This window comes from Scyliorhinus canicula, chromosome 16, assembly GCF_902713615.1.
Source record: "Scyliorhinus canicula chromosome 16, sScyCan1.1, whole genome shotgun sequence".
NCBI lineage: Eukaryota > Metazoa > Chordata > Chondrichthyes > Carcharhiniformes > Scyliorhinidae > Scyliorhinus > Scyliorhinus canicula.
The window spans coordinates 110,763,261-110,780,292 of NC_052161.1; the positions used below are offsets into that span (position 1 = coordinate 110,763,261).

General features: G+C 50.4%; 2 protein-coding genes across 5 annotated transcripts in view; both read left to right on the top strand.

Annotated features, from left to right (window-relative positions):
• LOC119979618 (N-acetyllactosaminide alpha-1,3-galactosyltransferase-like) overlaps window positions 1-17,032 on the top strand; it is an 88,203-nt gene that overhangs the window by 29,441 nt on the left and 41,730 nt on the right. For 3 of the 4 annotated variants that reach the window (XM_038822111.1, XM_038822112.1, XM_038822109.1), the window contains exon 2: window positions 9,246-9,329. The exons of the other annotated variant lie outside the window; for it this stretch is intronic. In XM_038822111.1, the coding sequence (XP_038678039.1) occupies window positions 9,310-9,329 (20 nt within the window). In that variant the 5' untranslated portion in view covers window positions 9,246-9,309. The remainder of the gene's footprint in view (window positions 1-9,245; window positions 9,330-17,032) is intronic. 4 annotated transcript variants of the gene reach the window in all.
• Window positions 794-2,144, top strand: LOC119979619 (biogenesis of lysosome-related organelles complex 1 subunit 6-like). Its single transcript, XM_038822113.1, has one exon. The coding sequence runs from the start codon at window positions 875-877 to the stop codon at window positions 1,367-1,369; it is 495 nt and encodes a 164-aa protein (XP_038678041.1). The 5' UTR covers window positions 794-874; the 3' UTR covers window positions 1,370-2,144.

Below are 17,032 nucleotides of genomic sequence, written 5' to 3' on the forward strand. Positions count from 1 at the left end.
TTCTGTGACTTTCACTTTAGTAATGGAGAGGGATAGGTGCGAGCAACAGGGCAAGGTTTATAATTGGGGGAAGGGTAAATACAATGCTGTCAGACAAGAATTGAAGTGCAGAAGTTGGGAACATAGGCTGTCAGGGAAGGACACAAGTGAAATGTGGAACTTTTTCAAGGAACAGGTACTGCGTGTCTTTGATATGTATGTCCCTGTCAGGCAGGGAAGAGATGGTCGAGTGAGGGAACCATGGTTGACAAGAGAGGTTGAATGTCTTGTTAAGAGGAAGAAGGAGACTTGTGTAAGGCTGAAGAAACAAGGTTCAGACAGGGCACTGGAGGGATACAAGATAGCCAGGAGGGGGTCCCGGAGGGGGGCTCCCCGCAGCTCCAGCCACCGACCGGCCCCCACAATACAGGATCCCCCGCCCCCCCCCCCCCCCGGTGACGGATCTCCCCCCCCCCCCCCCCCCCCGGTGACGGATCCCCCCCCCCCGGTGACGGATCCCCCCCCCCCGGTGACGGATCCCCGCCCCCCCCCCTGACGGATCCCCGCCCCCCCCCCCCCCGTGACGGATCCCCCCCCCCCCTGACGGATCCCCGCCCCCCCCCCCCCCCCCGTGACGGATCCCCGCCCCCCCCCCCCCCCACGGATCCCCGCCCCCGGTGACGGATCCCCCCCCCCCGTGACGGATCCCCCCCCCCCGTGACGGATCCCCGCCCCCGTGACGGATCCCCGCCCCCGTGACGGATCCCCGCCCCCCCCCCCCCCCGTGACGGATCCCCCCCCCCCCCCCCCCCCCCCCAGGGCAGCCGCAGACTGGGTCCGCAGCCGCCAATACGAGCTCCTGCCAGCAAAATCCAGCAAGTTTCAGGAGGAAGCCATGCAGCCGCAGGAAACCGCTCCACAAACAGCTCCACAAGTCAGTCAATCAACAGACTGCACTGAACCCAGAATGGATTTAGAGAGCTCTGATGAATTGATCCTAGTGAATCAGGCAACTGTGGAGAAACTGACAGAGGGACTGATCTCTCACTATCTTCCTGACCTCCAGCAATCAAAAACTGCCCTCCAGGAACTGACACAGAATCAGGTGGTCCTGTTAGATACCCTGGAGCAAGAGATTGCCAAGTTCCGAGAGTGTAACTTAGTGCTGGATATTAACATGCTTTTTACAGAAGCACGGTGTTATCACAATAAACTAATTAACATACGAAAGGAAATGATAACACTGCACGAGAAGACAACAAAACTAAAGAGACGAGCTTTAAAGCTGCAGCAGCAGAGAAGGAAGGATGAGTTAGAGCGGGAACAACGGAAAGAGAGGGAGTTGGAGAGGGAAAGACAACTCATTGCCAAGCCGGCCAAACTCTCCTAGCCCAGTTTGCTGAGGTGCCTTCAGATGGCTGGGTGCAGGAAATTATCATGTCTAATCTTTTATTTGTTTCTTGTATAAAATCAAAGTACTGTTTGTGTGAAGTCCCGGAGTTTACAGTTAGATTTTCATTGGAGCTGCTCAGTAACATTGTTGTTGAAAATCAGTCCACCCTTCCTGCCTGCTGCGGAATGGCGAACTGCCTCTTCACATTATTTGGCAGCACGAGCGATATCCTGTCACATGATGCTGAAAAAACATTCTTCCAAACTCGGTATTTTCATTAATAGTGGGATCCCTGAAATGACCGATATCAAAAGCAGACTGAGTGGAATTCGACGTACATCACAGTTGAGTTAGGAACGAGCTCATTGTAGAATCTCCTTAACTTACACTGCTTAAAATTGAGAAAACTATTGACGGAAACCTGGGCACATTTGCTTTCTGTGCATTGACTGTTGGCTGTGATTCTGCAATGAGCTGGATTCTATCAGCACAGTCTGCCAGGAGCTTCTGAAGCTGTGAACACATTGGGGAATTTGTTCCATGTGTTTTTCTTTGTGAGGTTGTTGTCCTTTGTAAACATCAGTTCTGTTTTTGGATTTATGTTGCAATTCACTGAGTACAGCCTGAGATTCTGTCTCATATTGTGGAGATTGAGCTGTGCTGTTTTTAGCAACTAATTGGATAAATAATTCCACATTGAGTTATCTACTCTGATCATTGTCATAACTTCCTGCAAACTATTAAAATTGCAACTTCTCACTTCAAAAAAAAAGATAGCCAGGAGGGAACTGAAGAAAGGGATTAGGAGAGCTAAGAGAGGGCATGAAAAATCTTTGGCGGGTAGGATCAAGGAAAACCCCAAGGCCTTTTACACGTATGTGAGAAATATGAGAATGACTAGAGCGAGGGTAGGTCCGATTAAGGACAGTAGCGGGAGATTGTGTATTGAGTCTGAAGAGATAGGAGAGGTCTTGAACAAGTATTTTTCTTCAGTATTTACAAACAAGAGGGGCCATATTGTTGGAGAGGGCAGCGTGAAGCAGACTGATAAGCTTGAGGAGATACTTGTCAGGAAGGAAGATGTGTTGCGCGTTTTGAAAAACTTGAGGATAGACAAGTCCCCCGGGCCTGACAGGATATATCCAAGGATTCTATGGGAAGGAAGAAATGAAATTGCAGAGCCGTTGGCACTTATCTTTTCGTCCTCGCTGTCAACAGGGGTGGTACCAGAGGATTGGAGAGTGGCGAATGTCGTGCCCCTGTTCAAAAAAGGGAATAGGGATAACCCTGGGAATTACAGGCCAGTTAGTCTTACTTCGGTGGTAGGCAAAGTAATGGAAAGGGTACTGAGGGATAGGATTTCTGAGCATCTGGAAAGGCATTGCTTGATTAGGGATAGTCAGCACGGATTGTGAGGGGTAGGTCTTGCCTTACAAGTCTTATTGAATTCTTTGAGGAGGTGACCAAGCATGTGGATGAAGGTAAAGCAGTGGATGTAGTGTACATGGATTTTAGTAAGGCATTTGATAAGGTTCCCCATGGTAGGCTTATGCAGAAAGTAAGGAGGCATGGGATAGTGGGAAATTTGGCCAGTTGGATAACAAACTGGCTAACCGATAGAAGACAGAGAGTGGTGGTGGATGGCAAATATTCAGCCTGGAGCCCAGTTATCAGTGGCGTACCGCAGGGATCAGTTCTGGGTCCTCTGCTGTTTGTGATTTTCATTAACGACTTGGATGAGGGAGTTGAAGGGTGGGTCAGTAAATTTGCAGATGATACGAAGATTGGTGGAGTTGTGGATAGTGAGGAGGGCTGTTGTCGGCTTCAAAGAGACATAGATAGAATGCAGAGCTGGGCTGAGAAGTGGCAGATGGAGTTTAACCCTGACAAGTGTGAGGTTGTCCATTTTGGAAGGACAAATCTGAATGCGGAATACAGGGTTAATGGTAGGGTTCTTGGCAATGTGGAGGAGCAGAGAGATCTTGGGGTCTATGTTCATAGTTCTTTGAAAGTTGCCACTCAAGTGGATAGAGCTGTGGAGAAGGCCTATGGTGTGCTAGCATTCATTAGCAGAGAGATTGAATTTAAGAGCCGTGAGGTGATGATGCAGCTGTACAAAACCTTGGTCAGGCCACATTTGGAGTACTGTGTGCAGTTCTGGTCACCTCATTTTAGGAAGGATGTGGAAGCTTTGGAAAAGGTGCAAAGGAGATTTACCAGGATGTTGCCTGGAATGGAGAGTAGGTCATCCGAGGAAAGGTTGAGGGTGCTAGGCCTTTTCTCATTAGAACGGAGAAGGATGAGGGGCGACTTGATAGAGGTTTATAAGATGATCAGGGGAATAGATAGAGTAGACAGTCAGAGACTTTTTCCCCGGGTGGAACACACCATTACAAGGGGACATAAATTTAAGATAAATGGTGGAAGATATAGAGGGGATGTCAGAGGTAGGTTCTTTACCCAGAGAGTAGTGGGGTCACTTGGGTCGACTTGGGTCACTGTTTGTGTGGAGTCTGCACATCCTCCCCGTGACTGCGTGGGTTTCCTCTGGGTACTCCGGTTTCCTCCCACAGTCCAAAGATGTGCAGGTTGGGTGGATTGGCCATGAAAAATTGTCCAAAATTCTATGATTAACCTAGGACAAAAGTTCGGCGCAACATCGTGGGCCGAAGGGCCTGTTCTGTGCTGTATTTCTCTATCTAAACTCCATGGGCCGAATGGCCACCTTCTGCACTCTATGTTCTACTCGGGGAGTCTGGTAGTAATAGCTTCTTTGCGAATTTGGAGGCAGTTTCGCCAGCACTTCAGGTTGGGGGCAGGGTCAAGGGAAATGCCGCTTAGACGGAACCACACATTTGAGTCAGAGAAGTGGGATGGAAATTTTCGGAGATGGGAGGAGAAAGGAATTAGCACACTAAAAGGGCACTGAAAGATTTGTTTCTTGGAGGTCAGTTTGCAGGAATGAAGGAGCTGGGAACGAAGTATGGGCTGGAGCAAGGGGAAATATTTAGATACATGCAGATTCGAGACTTTGCCAGAAAGGAGATACAGAGCTTCCCGGTGGAGCCGGCCTCCACATTGCTGGAGGAGGTGCTGATGACAGGGGGACTGGAGAAGGGGGTAGTGTGGACAGTTTACAGGGCTATATTGAGAGAGGAGAAGGCACCGCTGGAAAGCATCAAAGCAAAGTGGGAGGAAGTGTTGGGAGTGAGTCTGGAGGAGGGGTTCTGGTGTGAGAAGCACTGGAGAGTGAATGCCTCCACCTCGTGCACGAGGTTGGGGCTGATACCGCTGAAGGTGGTATATAGAGCACACCTCACAAAGGCGAGGATGGGTTGGCTCTTTGAGGAGGTAGAAGATGTGCGTGAGCGTTGCGGGGGGGGGGGGGGGGGGGGGGGGGAGTGGGGAGAGAGTTCCTATCCAAAGCTGGAGGATTACTGGAAGGGGGTGTTTAGGGTAATCTCTAAAGTAGTGCACGTGAACCTGGACCCGGGCCCTCGGGAGGTCATATTCAGGGTGTCGGACCAGCCGGAGTTGGACATGGGTGCGGAGGAAGATGTAGTAGCCTTTGCCTCGTTGATCGCCCGCAGGCGGATCCTGTTGGGATGGAGATCAACCTCTCCACCCTGTGCCCTGGTGTGGCGGGTGGACCTGCTGGAATTCGTGACTCTTGAAGGTCAAATTTGATCTGAGGGGAAGGATGGAGGGGATCTACAATTCATGGGCGTCATTCATTATGCACTTTCGAGAATTGGATTACATCAAACATTTGGGGGGAGGGGGACTGTATGTGTTAATGGCGACTATGGGTGATTCCTGATTCCTTTTTGTTATTTGTTTATGTTAACATGCGGGCTGCTGTTTGGGGGTTTGGTGGGAGGATGGGATTGTTGTTGATATGGGATTAACATTGCATTCACTACTGATTATTGTTGGTGGGTGTAAATTTGGGGAAAAAGGAGGAGAATAAAAATATTATTTAGAAAAGAGAGCATTTGCTAATGAATAGGTAGCCAGGATGTAAATCTTCTGATTAGCAGACTTTGTTTTGAGGAGCTTTCAAGTTAACTAGCAGCATGTGTTGTGAAGAGGGTGCAGCTTTCCTTACCTGTTAACAATAATGTCAAATCGTTAGAGTAAATCTGTCTGAGCAATTTGACCCTACATTTTCAGATAAACCAAACCTACGTAAGAGCATTAGTTGAAAGAAATTGCGACAGGTCAAAGTTGTGCAGCCTTGCCACATCCAGTTGTGAGCAACGATACTCAACTGAGAAGCTAACAGGAGGAGGAGACTTCACAAATATCCCTATTCTCATTGATGATGGAACTCCCCACATGCCAAGGTGTTTGCAGCCATCTTTAGCCAAATGCGCTAAGCAGATGATCCCTCCCTGCCACCACCTCCCAAGCTTTGAACCATTTTAGTTTACTTTATGTAAGACACTGGGAAACAGCTGAAGGCTGTATGCACCTCAATAATATCCTGGTTTGGTAGTGCTGTAGCCATTTACTCCAGAGACCGCCTCCTGTTCGGCCAACCTGTTCACGTCCATCTCCAACACTGATTGCAGCTACTTGCGCATGGAAACTGTTCAGGGTGCATCTTGTTCGCAAAAAGGTCACTTCCCATTCAGCCAATTATTGGCCCATCCATTTACTTGCCACCATGATAAAAGTGATGAAAGACGTTGACAGTGTTATCAAGCGGCACTTACTTACCCAACAATAACCTGCTCATTGAGGCTCAGTGGAAGTTCCACCAGTATGTCTCAGCCCCAGATATTGTTACAACTGAGTTGCATGGCAGGTAGTGAGCCCAGAATGATTACCTTTGACAAGCAAGGCAATGTTCAACCAAGTGTAATGTCAATGTGCCCTACTATAACTGAAGACAGTGGTGAATGGGGAAGTCTCTCGTGACTCTGGCCCAAAGAAGATCAATCATCTATACCCGAGAATATTTCTGCAGGGTTTCCGTGGGCTGCGTCTATGGACCAACTATCGATTGCTACCTCGAAAGCTACCTTCCCTTCATAGTAAGGCTAGAAGTGAGGCTGTCCTCTGATAATGTTCATCTCGATTCACAGTTCCATAGTTGTTCAAGACATGAAAGGCATCCATGCTTAGGCTGATCAATGGCACGGAATACTTGTAGCATAGTGTCAGGTACTTGTTTAACCACCTCCTTTTGACAATCAGTGGCATGACCATTGTCAAATCCCCATTCTGGGGGCCAATAACTCAAAAGTAAATCAGCTACAGGAGATCAGCATCTAGATATTCTGTGACAAGACTCTCGACTTTCAAGACTTCTCATCACCTCAAGATCCCGGTCAGGAGAGTGATAGAATATTCTTCACTTGCCTGGATGGGTCAATTCCGGGCAAAGCAGTCTGATCAGCATCCTATTCACGTGCCTTAATCCACTTCCTCCTTCAGCAATGCACAGGGTCGTCAGTGTGTGTTAACTCTAGGATGCACTCTACCAACTCCCCGAGGCCTCTTGAGCAGCATCTTTCAGAACCGTGACCTCTGGCACCAAGGAGGGCCAAAAGCAGCAGGGTTATGGGAATGCCATTGCTTGCAACTTCCCCACCCAAGTATCTCGTCATCCTTAATTGGGCGTGATTGTTCTTCATAAGAGCTGGGTCAGACTCCTAGAATATCGTGCCTAAAAGGATTGGGGAAGCTCCTTCGCCATAGTGTTTCAAGAAAGTCTGACACTCGAGGGCATCTAGGGATGGGAAATTTTTAAAAATCATCTCTCCTCAATCCAATTTCTAGTTCCTCGCAGCGTATGGGCAGCATGGTAACACAGTGGTTAGCACAGTTGCTTAACAGCTCCAGAGTCCCAGCTTCGATTCCCTGCTTGGGTCGCTGTCTGTGCAGAGTTTCCACGTTCTCCCCGTGTCTGCGTGGGTTTCCTTCGGGTGCTCCGGTTTCCTCTCACCGTCCAAAGATGTGCAGGTTAGGTGGATTGGCCATGATAAATTGCCCTTGGTGTCCAAAAAAGGTTGGGTGGGGTTACTGGGATGGGGTGGAGGTGCGGGCTTAGGTGGGGTGCTCTTTCCAAGGGCCTGTGCAGACTTGATGGGCCGAATGGCCTCCTTCTGAACTGTAGATTCTATGTTTCTGTGAAAGCTCTAGGTTAAATTCTAGTCTTGTTTAGAGAGGCTATAGGATGTCTGAAAATCGTAAAATTGCTACATTGAGGCAGTGTAGCTGCTTTTTAAGGTAGTACTGAACATCTGCCGATGGCACCATGAACTTTTGAGCCTCTCCATTCTCACAAGTCCCGTACCAGCCTCCCCGGACAGGCGCCGGAATGTGGCAACTAGGGACTTTTCACAGTAACTTCATTGAAGCCTACTCGTGACAATAAGCGATTTTCATTTCATTTCATTTCATTTTAGGTACGAGTCTGCCACGCAGCCTGTTTTCGGAACCCTGTCAGCTTTACACCCTGTTTGACTGCGTGATATTAGTACTTTAGGGAATGGAAAAGCTGACGTAATGCTGAATCAAACCTGTTCTATATCTAACGTGGGTGTGTCATGAGCGCACACAGTGGAACATGTTTCTGATGTGTTGGGTACCCTGGATCTGTGAAGACTGTGTTTACCCTAGCAGTAACATAGACAGGCTACCAACACTTGTAAAAGTACAACTCTATTTTATTTAACTATGAGCTGTTAAACATACTTGCACTGTGGGTCGACACTATGTTAGATTGACTGAAAACCTATGCCTAACCTGACCAGCCTATACTGCTAGCACGTGGTAGATGTTTGTGCTACTGACTGCGGGCTCTGTCTGTCTCAGAGGCTGCATCCCGAATGAGTGGGAAAACTAGTGCCCTCTGGCTTTAGAGTGACCGTGCCCTAACTGGTGATTGGCTGCTGTGTTGTGTGTGTTGATTGGTCTTGCAGTGTGTCAGTCAGTGTGTGTCTCTGCACCATCATATACCTATGTGTATATTATGACAGTTTAATTTGCTGGTCTTAATGTCTCTCGCCTGGTCTTAGTCTCTCGCCTTGACCACAAAGTTACAAGTTCAAAGGAAACTCCTTTCCCCACACAGACAGGGTTTCTATTGCATACCTGCTGAAGTCACGTTCGTGCTGGGGCAGCTCTGAGGAAGTTGTTGCCTGTAAATTTATTTTGGGTCCTTTTTCTTCTGTGGTCAAAAAAAGATGTAAATCCTTCACTGCGCCTGTTCTGTTGGTTTTAAAAAGGTGTTATCAGGGATGAGACATCTGAAATGTGCTAAGGGACGTTAGATTTCTGATAAGAAGAGGCCTTCAATATCCTGAAGGATTAACATTGGGAATAATCAGTCAGCACGGTGGCGCACCGGTTAGCACTGCTGCCTCACGGCGGCGAGGTCCCAGGTTCGGTCCCGACCCTGGGTTACTGTCCGTGTGGAGTTTGCACGTTCTCCCCGTGTTTGCGTGGGTTTCATCCCCACAACCCAAAGATGTGCAAGGTAAGTGAATTGGGTTCTCTTAAATTTGTAAAAAGAACATTGGGAATGATCCATTCTTTATCATCCAATAGTCAGATGAGAAAGAAGGGGGGGGGAATTAAGATAATGGTGAAGTGTAAGGTCAGAAGAAGCAACTTTCTATGGAGAGTGGAATTCTTGCAACAAAATGAGTGATGAAGCAGAAATGTCATTCTCTTAAAGGGAATTGGGTTGATTTTGAAGGTGGAATATTAAACAATACCTGAAGTGATTAGATTTAGACCAGGGTGGCTTGTGGAGGAAAGCAGCAGTGATGACTGGATGGGGTGAAGGATCCATTCCAGTGCAGTGATATTCTTATGATTCAGCTGGGCGTCTGACTCTCTGGTTGTTTTATTTATTCAGGTACTTTGTGACGAAACATAAATGTGTCTCGCTAGTCCTCGCAATCATCGTCATCTATTCTGTGATGGGCCTCGCTTTCTTCAGGTAGGCTGTTCATCTTTCTCTGCCCGTGGAGTTACAAGGCAACTTTGATTTTCAGCCTGGGCCTTGACATTCCTGGGTTAGTGCAACTTTGGCCTAAATCTTCCGGTCCCACCTTCTGTGGAAATCATCGCGGACCACCCGTTGGGTGGGTGTTTCCTCTTCCTAATCATTGATTGAGTGATGTGTCCTGCAAGGGGCTCAGGGGATATGAGGAGAAGGCAGCAGAATGGGACTGAGAAACATATCGGCCATGATGAATGGCGGAACAGACCCGATGGGCCGAATGGCCTAATTCTGCTCCTTGCCTTATGGAAGGTGTTCATGTGGGTATGGACGGGTGTCAGCTACGGTGTTCTCCACAGTAAATTAGATAATTGATATAATGGCCAATTAGGTAAGCAAGCAAATGGTTATTGTGGATCATGCAGCAATTGAATCATTCTGTAAACTGGAGACAGACACCCTTTGGTCCACCTGAAACTCATTGGTCTTCCAGTATGATGAGTTGCAAGAAATCTACTGCAGAAAGACAGTAATGAATTACATATGGAGAAGAAGCCTGTGACTAGCCCAGATGCCTGTCCTGCTGCTTGATACTGTTCTTTGTGCTGTGGTTGTTATGCTGCAATGTTAACATACAAAGCAGATCAGCAGTGAGCAGGAAAACGGCAGTCGTTAGCATGGGCCAAAGTAGGACTGTGGGCATCTACTGATCACTGAGCAGCAACATCACGGAGCTGATGTCACAACTGGAGTTAAGGGGCATGCTGCGAAGTCGCCATTGATTCGGAGCTTTTTTCTCCCCCTCCGGAGGTGAAAGGGGTATAAAGACATATTGGATTGCACTTGACCAATTTGTTAATGTTAATTGAAGCCACGTCTCTCCAAAGAACGAGCCTGACCTTGACTTCAGACAGTCCAGTACTCCATATGCATCACAGACCTTTTCCAATTTGTAACATTGCCTTTTAATACGGCAGGGTAGATTCCAAAGCAATGGGTAAGAGCACAGATAAAAGAATCATTCATGTGCATCTACTCTGAAATTTCATGAAATATACATGAACAGCAGCATCAAGGATACTCACACCTTTACTTGAAATGAAATGAAATGAAAATCGCTTATTGTCACGAGTAGGCTTCAATGAAGTTACTGTGAAAAGCCCCGAGTCGCCACATTCCGGCGCCTGTCTGGGGAGGCTGGTACGGGAATTGAACCGTGCTGCTGGCCTGCTTGGTCTGCTTTCAAAGCCAGCGATTTAGCCCAGTGTGCTAAACAGCCCCTACTTCCCGCCAGTTTTTCAGCCATGCATTTATCTGTCTGTCCCAATGCCAGTTAACACATGATTCTGGTTAATCCTGAGATTGGCACTCTCAAAGTCTGTTTTTAAAAAAAAATGTAACTCCTAACCTCTGATATTCCCTTCGTAGGATCATTCCCCCCCCCCCTCCCCGGTGTTGTTGGTCCAAGTATGGATCATGGTAACTGAGTTTACCATTTCCCTCTTCCCACGTTCCTCATTGCTTAGCCCAAGATTACCTTTGCACCAGGTCGGTAACCTGACCTCCCGGGCTCCTGGTACCAACTGCAGAGATATGGGGTTGAATTTTCTCCCCCTTATGGTGGCAAGGATGGAGATGGGCAGGCAGGGCATAATTTGGCCCCAGTTTACTGCCATCACGGCAAGGTGGAATTGGGGGAAGAATAGCTGTCCTCTTTCTTGTGGTGAATAGCCAGTTGGGGTGAGTAAAAAGCCAGTTATCAGTGGCATTGGGAACAGGCCAGCTCCGTGGCAGCCTCTTGGCAGCAGGCCAGGGTGCCAGCACTCCAGGCACACTTTGAAATCTACCTGGCAACAGCTGGGGCCATTTTTTTTTAATGCAGATATTTTAGAGGTGCTGAGAGGTTGTCTCAAGATGAGCTACTCTACTATCTTCCCTACCTGCAATGGTAAGGTTAGTCTCCTAATGTGCTGGAGGGCAGCTTATTTTTTTTTTAAATAATTTTTATTGAAAAATTTTGTATTTGTATAACAACGAACAGCAATAAAATACCAACAATAATGATAACAATCATAAACATTCGCCCAACCTCAATGAACAACAAAACATATTAACAACAAATTAAATTAACACAATAGAAAAAATAGAAGAAGAAAAAAATAACCCCCCCCCCTTATCTTTGAGTCAGAAAGTCCAGAAAAGGCTGCCACTGTTTATAGAACCCTTGTACTGATCCTCTCAGGGCAAATTTGACCCTCTCCAATTTTATAAATCCCGCCATGTCACTGATCCAGGTCTCCACACTTGGGGGCCTCGCATCCTTCCACTGCAGCAAGATCCTCCGCCGGGCTACTAGGGACGCAAAGGCCAAAACACCGGCCTCTTTCGCCTCCTGCACTCCCAGCTCCGCCGCAACTCCAAAAATCGCGTGTCCCCATCCTGGTTTGACCCTGGATCCAACCACCCTCGACACCGTCCTCGCCACCCCCTTCCAGAATTCTTCCAGTGCTGGACATGCCCAGAACATATGGGCATGATTCGCTGGACTCCCCGAACACCTGGTGCACCTGTCCTCGCCCTCAAAGAACCTACTCATCCGAGTCACAGACATATGGGCCCGATGCAGCACCTTAAATTGGATGAGACTAAGCCTCTCACATGAAGAGGAAGAGTTAACCCTCTCCAAGGCATCCGCCCAAGTCCCATCCTCTATCTGCTCCCCTAGTTCCCCCTCCCATTTAGCCTTCAGCTCCTCCACTGACGACTCCTCCACCTCCTGCATTACCTTATAAATGTCGGACACCTTCCCCTCTCCGACCCACACCCCCGAAAGCACTCTGTCCAACGCCCCCCGCGAGAGCAGCAAAGGAAATTCCTCCACCTGTCGCCTAGCAAACGCCTTTACCTGCAAGTATCTGAACATGTTCCCTTGGGGGAGCCCAAATTTATCTTCCAATTCCCCCAGGCCCGCAAACCTCCCGCCAATAAACAGATCCCTCAATTTACTGATGCCCACCCTATACCACCCCCTAAATCCCCCATCAGTGTTCCCCGGGGTGAACCGATGATTTCCACCTAATGGAGCCTCCATCGAGCCCCCCGTTCCCCCCATGCCGCCAGATTCTTAGGACCACCGCCAGAGGCACCCAGGCTCGTACCTCTACAAGACGCCATCTCCATTCTTTTCCACGCCGCCGCCCCCCCCCCCCCCAATCACCCATTTACGCACCATTGACACATTGGCCGCCCAATAGTACCCCAAAAGGTTGGGCAGCGCCAACCGCCTCTATCCCTCCCTTGCTCCAGGAAAACCCTCTTCACTCTCGGAGTTCCATGCGCCCACACAAAGCTCAAAATACTGCGAGTCACCCTCCTAAAGAAGGCCCTGGGGACGAAGATGGGCAGGCACTGAAAGAGGAACAAGAACCTCGGAAGCACCGTCATTTTGACGGACTGCACCCTCCCCGCCAACAACAATGGCAACATGTCCCACCTTTTGAACTCCTCCTCCATCTGATCCACGAGCCTGGTGAAATTATGTTTGTGAAGAGTCCCCCAGTCCCTGGCCACCTGCACCCCCAGGTACCTAAAACTCTCCCCTGCCCTCCTAAGCGGGAGCCTACCAATTCCCTCCTCCTGGTCCCCAGGGTGCACCACAAACACCTCACTCTTGCCTAGATTTAGTTTATAGCCTGAAAAGGTCCCAAACTCAGTTAGCAGCTCCATCACCCCCGGCATCCCCCCCACTGGGTCCGCCACGTACAGTAGCAGGTCATCGGCATACAACGACACCCTATGTTCCTCCCCACCCCGCACCAAACCCCTCCACTTTCCTGAATCCCTCAACGCCATTGCCAACGGTTCGATTGCCAATGCAAACAACAAGGGGGACAGGGGGCAACCCTGCCTGGTCCCTGGGTAAAGCCGGAAGTACTCCGACCTCCTCCCATTCGTGGCCACAGACTCCATCGGGGCCTCGTACAGTAGCCTCACCCATCTAATAAACCCTTCACCAAATCCAAACCTCCCCAACACCTCCCATAAGTACCCCCACTCCACTCTATCGAAGGCCTTCTCCGCATCCAGCGCCACCACTACCTCTGCCTCCCCCTCAATCGCCGGCATCATGATGACATTCAACAATCTGCGCACATTCGTGTTCAGCTGCCTAACAAAACCTGTCTGGTCCTTGTGTACAACCCCTGGCACACAGTCCTCTATCCTGGTGGCCAGGATCTTTGCCAGCACCTTGGCATCCACATTAAGGAGAGATATGGGCCTGTACGAACCACACTGCTGGGGGTCCTTGTCCCTCTTTAAGATGAAAGAAATCCGCGCCCGCGACATCGTCGGGGGAAAAGTCCCCCTCTCCCATGCCTCATTAAGTGTCCTCACCAACAGGGGGCCCACTAGGTCCACAAACTTTTTATAAAACTCCACCGGGAACCCATCCGGCCCCGGCGCCTTCCCTGACTGCATCTGCCCGATCCCCTTAACCAGCTCCTCCAGCTCAATCGGCGCCCCCAACCCCTCCACCTGCTCCTCCTGCACCTTCGGGAAAGAAAGCCCGTCGAGAAAACTCTCCATTCCCCTCCTCTCCACCGTTGGCTCCGACCGGTACAGTTCCCCGTAAAAATCCTTGAAGACCTCATTCACCTCTACCCCCTTCCGCACCACATTCCCACTCTTATCTCTCACTCCAGCAATTTCCCTAGCCACATCCCGCTTGCGGAGCTGATGAGCCAGCTCGCCTTTTCACTATGTTCATACACTGCCCCTTGTGCCTTCCTCCACTGTGCCTCCGCCTTTCTAGTGGTCAACAAATCAAATTTAGCCTGTAGATCGCACTCTCTCCCCCAACAATCCCTCCTCTGGTGCCTCCGCGTACCTCCTATCTACCTCCAGGATCTTCCCCTCCAGTCTATCCCTCTCACTCCTCTCCCTCCTCTCCCTGTGTGCCCAGATAGATATCAGCTCCCCACGAATCGCTGCCTTCAGGGCTTCCCATACCATCCCCACCCGGACCTCCCCCGTAGCATTCGCCTCAAGGTACCCCTCAATACTTGCCCGGACCCTCCTGCACACCTCCTCCTCCGCCAACAACCCCACATCCAACCGCCACAACGGGCGCTGGTCCCGTACCTCCCCCATCTCCAAATCCATCCAATGCGGAGCTTGGTCGGAGATTACAATGGCCGAATACTCGGCCTCCTCCACTCTCGGAATCAATCCCCTACTCACCACGAAGAAGCCTATCCGAGAATAAACCCTATGTACATGAGAGAAAAAGGAATACTCCCGTGCCCTCGGCCTCACAAACCTCCATGGATCCACCCCTCCCATCTGGTCCATAAACCCCCTCAGCACCTTGGCCGCCGCCGGCCTCCTACCCGTCCTTGAACTGAACCGATCCAGTGAAGGATCCAACACCGTATTGAAGTCTCCACCCATAATCAGACCTCCCGCCTCTAGATCCGGGACACGTCCCAGCATACGCCTCATAAAGCCCGCATTATCCCAATTTGGGGCATACACATTAACAAGTACCACCTTCTCTCCCTGTAGCCTGCCCCTTACCATAACAAACCTACCCCCCTTATCCGCCACCACCTCAGATGCCTCAAACGACACATTTTTCCCCTCCAGAATCGCCACCCCCCCCCTGTTCTTCACATCCAACCTGGAGTGGAAAACCTGCCCCACCCACCCCTTCCTCAGACGGACCTGGTCCACCACCTTCAGGTGGGTCTCCTGATGCATTGCCACATCTGCCTTTAGCCCCCTCAGATGAGCAAGTAGCCTAGACCGCTTCACCGGCCCATTCAGTCCTCTCACATTCCAGGTGACCAACCGGATCAGAGGGCATCTCTCCCCCCTACCCCGCCGACTAGCCATAGGCCGTCGACTGCCCGCCCCAGGCCAGCACCCCCCGTCCGACCCAGTCCCCATGGCGACAGCACCTCACCTCTGTCCCCCCGGCCCACACCAGCTCCTTCCTGACCCTGCCAGCAGCAACCCGGTATTCCCCTTCCCCCCCCCCCCCCCCTCCCTCCCCCTCCCAGGCTAGGAACGCTCCTAGCCACGACCCGTCCTCCGTTGTACTTCCGTGGGTCAACTAACTTCTGCTGACCCCGGAAACTCCCGCCAAAACCCGACCCCTCCCAAAGTGGGATCATCCATCCCCCCCCCCCCCCCCCCCCCCCCCCCCCCCCCCCTCCTGTCACTCCTCAAGGCATCGCTCCAGCGCGGGAAGTCAGTAAAGCCCCCCCCCGTCATCTCCACCCCTCCAGCCCCGCAACGCGTGAAACCAGAGGAAAGCCCGCTCTTTCGCACTGCCCCACCACACCCTACTGACGCAGCTCCCGAATACCAGCCCCACTCCATACCCCCAACCCCATACAGAATACAACAAACCCCCAACCCCCCCCGCAAAAAACAAAACTCAAACCATGCCCCCCCAACAGAAAACAGAACAAAACCCAAATAAATAACCATATCAAAATTACAAAAGTACAGAATAACCACAGCAACAGCAGAAACCAGCAATAAAACATTACAATCGACCCCGCAACCCCCAACCCCTAGTTAGAGTCCAGCTTCTCCATCTGTACAAAGGCCCAAGCCTCCTCCGGGGAATCAAAATAGTAATGCCGCTCCAAATAAGTTACTCACAAGCGCGCAGGCTGCAACATTCCGAGTTTTATTTTCTTATGGAGCACCACCTTCGTCCGATTAAACCCAGACCGCCGCTTAGCCACCTACGCACTCCAATCCTGGTAGATCCGTTCTACCGCATTCTCCCAATTGCTGCTCTTTACCCTCTTGGCCCAGCGCAGCACACACTCCCGATCGCTGAACCGTTGGAACCTCACCAGCACCGCACGCGGGGGTTCATTCTCCTTTGGCCTCCTGGCCAGTACTCTGTGGGCTCCCTCCAGCTCCAGGGGCAGACTGAAAGACACTGCCCCCACCAACGTGTTCAGCATCCTGGCCACATAGGTTGTCAGATCCGACCCCTCCAGACCCTCCGCAAGGCCCAAGATCCTCAGATTCTTCTGCCTCATGCGGAGATTAAGCTCCTCGAGGCGGTCTTGCCACTTCTTATGGAGTGCCTCGTGCCCCTCCACTTTACTCACGAGGACCACGGCCTCCTCCTCTCGTTCAGCGGCCTTCTCCTGCAACGCCTGGATGGCAGCACCCTGGGTCATCTGGATTTCCAAAAGCTTTTTATTTGTTTGCTGCAGAGAGCTCAGCAGCTCAGCCTTAAAATCTGCAAAACAGTGCAGGAGAGCAGCGTGTTGCTCCTGTGCCCACATCCTCCACTCCTCTGGTGCTCCGTCGGCCGCCATGTTGAAATCCTTCCCCCGTTTTTTCTGGGGAGCTGCTGCTGTTTTTTCCCACGTTACATTCCGAGTTCGATGAATTAAATGTGGAGAAAGTTGATCACCACACCTTCTCCCACCGAGAGACGTTGAAGAAACTCCGTTTTGGGCTCTAAAAAGAGCCGAAAAGTCAGTTTAAATCAGGAGCTCCCAAATGCACGGCTTACTACGTCATCGCCGCCCCCGGAAGTCTCTGGAGGGCAGCTTATTGACACCCCCACCGTTGCCCATTGTTCTTAATTGGTTAATGAACGTTCCCTCCAGCCAGTAATTGCCAAATCAGGCAAAAGTATTACCAGGTCATTGCTTCAAATGCAG

Bases quoted from the DNA above. Each gene is read 5' to 3' on its own strand.
- LOC119979619 (XM_038822113.1), top strand. From the start codon at position 875: ATGCAGCCGCAGGAAACCGCTCCACAAACAGCTCCACAAGTCAGTCAA.